Source organism: Hesperophylax consimilis, chromosome 7, assembly GCF_061612785.1.
Source record: "Hesperophylax consimilis isolate HC1 chromosome 7, BYU_Hcon_1.0, whole genome shotgun sequence".
NCBI lineage: Eukaryota > Metazoa > Arthropoda > Insecta > Trichoptera > Limnephilidae > Hesperophylax > Hesperophylax consimilis.
Window position 1 is genome coordinate 26608877 of NC_142842.1, and position 7642 is coordinate 26616518.

General features: G+C 40.4%; 1 protein-coding gene across 1 annotated transcript; it reads right to left on the bottom strand.

The window, feature by feature from the left end:
* LOC149422545 (uncharacterized) lies at positions 1-1508 on the bottom strand. The gene has a single exon (XM_089633353.1). It carries the CDS (start codon positions 1449-1451, stop codon positions 204-206), a length of 1248 nt encoding a protein of 415 aa, XP_089489479.1. The 5' UTR covers positions 1452-1508; the 3' UTR covers positions 1-203.
* Between the last annotated feature and the right edge of the window lie 6134 nt (positions 1509-7642).

Genomic DNA, 7642 nt, shown 5'->3' on the forward strand with positions numbered 1-7642 from the left:
TTTTGAAATAAAATAGAGTCTTTTTAATAAATGATTTATTTGAAATTTTGATGAATCTATGCAGTACCGACAGTTGATACACAAAAACCCATATCCAAATGATTAGTCATTGATTAAAAGTTAAACTGTATCGGTTGAATTAAATCGGTTTCGGATAGAATATTTATAATATTCGTTGGTTGTTGCCTTTTGCAAATCTTGAGTTACCAAGGGTGGATGCTGTAGGCGGGAACAGCGTGAGAGTTGACGACAGAGGTCGAGTATCCGGACACCAAAGGGGTGGAGTAAGCAGATACAACAGGGGTAGAGTAGGCTGAGATAACAGGGCTCGAGTAGGCAGACACCAGAGGGTGAGAGTAGGCAGACACGACTGGAGCGGAGATCACTGGGGTGGAGTAGGCGATGGATCTCTTGTGGATTCCATGAGCGTTCAGGGCCTTGGCAGTGTAGTGGGCATTTCTGGCATTGATAACATCGACGGTTTCCAGTGGCACTCCGGTAGCTTTGTTGATGACGGCGGGAGTGTAACGATCGAGTCCCACTTCAGGGACACCGTGGTAAGCGGACACGAGTGGTGTAGAGTAGGCAGATACCAGAGGGGTAGAGTAGGCAGAAACAATAGGGGTAGAGTAGGCAGACACCAAAGGGTTGGAGTAGGCTGACACAACTGGAGCGGAGTAAGCGGAGTAAGGAGATGAATGCACATCGACACGAGACTGGTGAGAGATAGCTGTTGGAGCTGCGTAGACAGCAGGAGTGATCAGAGGAGAGTAAGCAATGGACCTCTTGTAGATTCCATGAGCATTCAGGGTCTTGGCAGTGTAGTGGGCGTTTCTGGCGTTGATGACATCGACGGTTTCCAGAGGAACTCCGGTAGCTTTGCTGATGATAGCAGGAGTGTGACGATCGAGTCCTACTTCAGGGACACCATGGTAGGCAGATGCCAGGGGAGTAGAATAGGCCGAAACAAGAGGACTGGAGTAAGCAGACACAACGGGGGTAGAGTAGGCAGACCCAACAGGGGTAGCGTAAGCAGACACCAGAGGGTGAGAGAAGGCACTCAGCACAGGGGTCGAGTACGCAATGGACCTCTTGTAGATTCCATGGGCGTTCAGTGTCTTGGCGGTATAGTGGGCGTTTCTAGCATTGATAACATCGACGGTTTCTAGGGGAACTCCGGTAGCTTTGCTGATGACAGCAGGCGTATGACGATCGAGTCCAACTTCAGGGACACCATGGTAAGAGGATACTAGAGGTGTGGAGTAAGCGGATACCCAAGGGTTGGAGTAGGCAGACACTAGTGGGGTGGAGTAGGCAGACACAAGGGGATTGGAGTAGATGGAGGTCAATGGGGTGGAGTACACTGTTGGAGCCACCAGGGAAGAGTAGGTGAGGGAAGGCTTGGCGCAGGCCAGAGCCAGGAGAGCAGACAACACCACCAGCTTGAACATTGTGGTCTGTGTTGATTTATCGCCTTTGAAACTAGTTCACTAGATAACCGAAATCGGTTGACTGATACCTGTATAATGCTTCTCGCAGTATTTATACCTGTTGGTAAATTTTAGCGGTCAATAGATAACAAAGGTCTCAAGAGTAAACCTGAAATCTAATCCACTTTTTGTCTTCATTAAGCACTGTTAGTTTTCCGTTGAAAAAAAAGATACGCAACACCCCACCAAAATGTCAAATGCATGCACAGATCACAAAACCGAATTAATTATTTTATGAAGCGAGCTGGCGCCGATTTTTAACGTCAGGAGTACCTAAATATTTCTTACGCAATTCAAGTGCCTTGACACTAAGCCAAAAACGAATAGTTATAGTTTGCTATTATTTTTCAACCAAAACAAAATATTGTACAAAAACAAAGAATGTTCATTGTTTAATTGCTGTGTTATTATTTTGTTTACTTATTGCGTAAACCTTTGATGCATTTTCCTTTTCTCTTCTAACTTATTACATATTTCTAGCAAAAAACATGCAAATTGTCACCACTATCAGCAAGAGCATCCATAAATTCAACTCAAAGGTTGTACCTTCCGCCCACAAGCTGCCATACAGATTCCGGTTCTCAGTTCCGCGTTGCATCATACCTTGGTCGGATCAGATAGTCGGCCAACTTGGAGCCGCGACAACGTATATATTGCTTGCAATGCATTGGTCAGGAGCCACATTGCATTGTAGAGAACATAGTCTGTTAAGTTATAAGTATTCTTGTGTGGGAGTAAATGGAGCAAAACAAGATTGCCGGCGGTTTTAGCAACCGGGTAGGCAACGAACCTTTGCGTTGATCTCATTTATTCAGATAATATTATAATCAACGCAAAAATCATTTTCAGGATGATGGCATTGGCCACAATGCATACAATTAATATTGTGTTTCCCTTTAGCAAATAGACAAAGGTATTCTCAAATGGTTTAATATATTTAAATAAAAATGTAAGTGTTCGTTTGTTCAAAATCTGAAATCTCCGAAAGTTCTTCACCGATTTTTATGAAATTTTGACACAACTTTACATTCAAATACGCGTGTGTTTTTATATATATATTATATACATATTATATACTTTACATTCAAATACGCGTGTGTTTTTATATATATATATATATTATATACATATTATATACTTAACATTCAAATACGCGTGTGTTTTTATATATATATTATATACATATTATATACTTTACATTCAAATACGCGTGTGTTTTTATATATATATTATATACATATTATATACTTTACATTCAAATACGCGTGTGTTTTTATATATATATATATATATTATATACATATTATATACTTAACATTCAAATACGCGTGTGTTTTTATATATATATTATATACATATTATATACTTTACATTCAAATACGCGTGTGTTTTTATATATATATATATATATATATATATTATATACATATTATATACTTAACATTCAAATACGCGTGTGTTTTTATATATATATTATATACATATTATATACTTTACATTCAAATACGCGTGTGTTTTTATATTTATCCCCTCTCGTACTATGTTGATCTCGCGCGACGGTACGCCAGGTATTTGTTGATCCGTTTGCATTTGTTGATCCACCCCGGATATGTTGATCCATTACCCAAGCTGGCATACATATGTAAATCCCTACAGATCAACTTGTGTCATCGAGATTTAGCTGTAAGCCACGCCCATTTTTCGGTCGCATATACATTTTACACGATTTATTTTGTTGATCTATATATTTCTGACAAACTTGACGGCTTGCATGCGTTGTAACTTAACCGCCAATTTCGCGCGCGTTGTCGTACTTTTTAGATCCTGTTAGTACATCCATATTCTATGAAAATGACTTTATACTTACAGAGGATAGACTGCCTCACGCGTATTTATATTGAAATGGAACTTTCAAAAACGTCAAATCCATGCTTAAAAAATCTTTTGAACTTGATTAAACAAAAATGTAATTTTAATGCATCATTTACAACGTTTCGCGACTTAGCAGGGGTGCCCGGGTTCATGGGGTGAGATTTGTCTAAGTCATTTTATAAGAGAAATTTTGAACATTGATTGAATAAATTTTTATTTTAATGTATCTTTTACCATCTCTCCCGACGTAAGTTTCTTGTAATGATTAAGTTGAAACAAAGCGTAATATCCATAATATGTGCCTATTAAAATTGCGGTGATTAGATTGGTGAGAATTTAATTTTTCAAATTTTAAATTGAAATTGCTGAAAAATTTATTCCAATTTGTTTTTTACTAAACATGGCTAAAGTCATTTCAAGCACCGATTCCAACCAACGATGTTTTAGTATATTTTCGTCAATCAACAGGAGCCATAATGTCTGTACATCAGAGCCCTCGAGAATTATTACAATTATGTGTACCGCCGCCCCGGGAGCCAATATATTAGATAACCAATACACCTACCATTAGTCACCGCCAACGTTTTAGCGAGATAGTTGTTTATTTTTTGTATTTTTTTACATCGTCTCCACACAGGAGGCCCTAAGGAAAATCGTAACCCTCAAGGCCTATGTCATCTTTGTGAATGCTGTGTTGGGGGTATTTTGAAAGAAAGGAAGGTCAGTGAGTTCTGGGAAGGAAATAGGTATGGATGGGTGGGTAGTATTCTGGGGGTCAGTGTGTTCGAGTGATAAACATAAGATTCCAACTCTCCTACTGCGTTGCAAGGCGATGCGTTGAAAGAGGATTAATCGATCCGGCCCACCACGCATTTGGTAGGCAAGCGCATCCGCCGCCAAGAACCGAACAAACCTCACCCCATAAACCCGGGCACTCCTGCTAAGTCACCAAACATATCAAACTACTTGAGGTGGCTCTCGACTAGCAATCCGTAGGTCGCGGGTCCAAATAAATTTTATTAAAATTAATTTGCACTATTTTACAATTAGTGTTTGGTTATATCTGAATAGCCAGGTACTCTCCCACCTTCCTCCTCGTCATCTCCTTTGAGGTCTCCTTTGAGGATGCCATAGTCTCACTGGCTCCAGACGGAAGTTTTTGTAAGTCTCCATATTCAAATTCGGCGGTATGATTTTTTTATGTGACACCTCTCACTAGAGCGCCCCTGTCTTTACACGTTAAATACATAGAAACTATGTCGCCAACCGGTTGGGCAGCGTTATGAGGCGGGTTAAGGTAGGGGCTGTAGGAATGAATTTATTAATGCGGGTCTTAAAAGGCCCGGATTATATTGATAGCTCGTTCCACATGCGAGCCGACTTACGATAAAACGAGTCGGAGAAACGACCCGTTCATATATGTATAGATAACATCAACTTAACTGTGAACGTGTATTCCGCTCGGTCCGTCGAGTATCAAGCACGTGCACGGTGCACCGGGGATCAATGCTGCTAGCTCCTTTTAACAGGCTCTAATAAAATATCTGTAGAATAGACACAGCATACGCACATTTCGTCATACATGATTTTATCGCACATATGCCTCAGGGATCTCATTTCTACAGTATTCTGTCTACTTTCAGCCTTCTTCTGCCAATTCCATGCCTCATTTCCATATATTAGGGTAGGTACCAGCACTCCATTGTGGACTGCTAGCTTCGCTTCTTTGGACAGTTTTTAGTTAGCTCCAACCGCGTCCAATCATCCATTAATTACCCATTATAACCAAGAACCCGGCCTCCCCTACTAAGTCACGAAGCGTAATCAGGAGAGATGGTAAAAGATACAAGTTCAAAATTTTCTACATAACATTATTCCTTTTGCCGCCATTTTGGATTTTTATGGTCGAAAGGTATCCCTCAACCAGTTTCTTTCGATCCGGCCCGCCACGCAGTAGATGGGCAAACGCATCCGCCGCCAGGACTTAGACAAACCTCACCCTATGAACCCGTGTACCCCTGCTAAGTTATGATTTTTTTATGGATTTGTTTTTGCGAAATTTTCGTTTCAATCTAAATACGCATACATTTCTTATAAACAATTCAAGAAACACACGTCATTTTGATTTGAAACGGTACCATCTCACAGTCATTTCATGCGATATTCGACTCTAGAGACTAATACTTTGAGTTCAATATCACAAAAGATTACGGAATCACATAAAACCTTGTGATGAACAGTCCACCGATTGCCCCCTTGATTGGTTCATTTAGTAAAACCATATATAGGGACACAGATCAACTTTGTCTAATAACTTCTTACCTGGATCAACATACTACGGAAATAGATCAATATATATGAGATCAACAAAATCTTTTGAACTTGATTGAAACAAAAATTTAACTTTAATGCATCATTTACTACGTTTCGTGACTTAGCAGGGGTGCCCGGGTTCATGGGGTGAGATTTGTCTAAGTCATTTTATAAGAGAAATTTTGAACATTGATTGAATAAATTTTTATTTTAATGTATCTTTTACCATCTCTCCCGACGTAAGTTTCTTGTAATGATTAAGTTGAAACAAAGCGTAATATCCATAATATGTGCCTATTAAAATTGCGGTGATTAGATTGGTGAGAATTTAATTTTTCAAATTTTAAATTGAAATTGCTGAAAAATTTATTCCAATTTGTTTTTTACTAAACATGGCTAAAGTCATTTCAAGCACCGATTCCAACCAACGATGCTTTAGTATATTTTCGTCAATCAACAGGAGCCATAATGTCTGTACATCAGAGCCCTCGAGAATTATTACAATTATGTGTACCGCCGCCCCGGGAGCCAATATATTAGATAACCAATACACCTACCATTAGTCACCGCCAACGTTTTAGCGAGATAGTTGTTTATTTTTTGTATTTTTTTACATCGTCTCCACACAGGAGGCCCTAAGGAAAATCGTAACCCTCAAGGCCTATGTCATCTTTGTGAATGCTGTGTTGGGGGTATTTTGAAAGAAAGGAAGGTCAGTGAGTTCTGGGAAGGAAATAGGTATGGATGGGTGGGTAGTATTCTGGGGGTCAGTGTGTTCGAGTGATAAACATAAGATTCCAACTCTCCTACTGCGTTGCAAGGCGATGCGTTGAAAGAGGATTAATCGATCCGGCCCACCACGCATTTGGTAGGCAAGCGCATTCGCCGCCAAGAACCGAACAAACCTCACCCCATAAACCCGGGCACTCCTGCTAAGTCACCAAACATATCAAACTACTTGAGGTGGCTCTCGACTAGCAATCCGTAGGTCGCGGGTCCAAATAAATTTTATTAAAATTAATTTGCACTATTTTACAATTAGTGTTTGGTTATATCTGAATAGCCAGGTACTCTCCCACCTTCCTCCTCGTCATCTCCTTTGAGGTCTCCTTTGAGGATGCCATAGTCTCACTGGCTCCAGACGGAAGTTTTTGTAAGTCTCCATATTCAAATTCGGCGGTATGATTTTTTTATGTGACACCTCTCACTAGAGCGCCCCTGTCTTTACACGTTAAATACATAGAAACTATGTCGCCAACCGGTTGGGCAGCGTTATGAGGCGGGTTAAGGTAGGGGCTGTAGGAATGAATTTATTAATGCGGGTCTTAAAGAGGCCCGGATTATATTGATAGCTCGTTCCACATGCGAGCCGACTTACGATAAAACGAGTCGGAGAAACGACCCGTTCATATATGTATAGATAACATCAACTTAACTGTGAACGTGTATTCCGCTCGGTCCGTCGAGTATCAAGCACGTGCACGGTGCACCGGGGATCAATGCTGCTAGCTTCTTTTAACAGGCTCTAATAAAATATCTGTAGAATAGACACAGCATACGCACATTTTGTCATACATGATTTTACCGTACATATGCCTCAGGGATCTCATTTCTACAGTATTCTGTCTACTTTCAGCCTTCTTCTGCCAGTTCCATGCCTCACTTCCGTATATTAGGGTAGGTACCAGCACTCCATTGTGGACTGCTAGCTTCGCTTCTTTGGACAGATTTTTGTTAGCTCCAACCTCGTCCAATCATCCATTAATTACCCATTATAACCAAGAACCCGGCCACCCCTACTAAGTCACGAAGCGTAATCAGGAGAGATGGTAATAGATGCAAGTTCAAAATTTCCCATATAACATTATGCCTTTTGCTGCCATTTTGGATTTTGATGGTCGAAAGGTATCCCTCAACCAGTCTCTTTCGATCCGGCCCGCCACGCAGTAGGTATTTTTTATGGATTT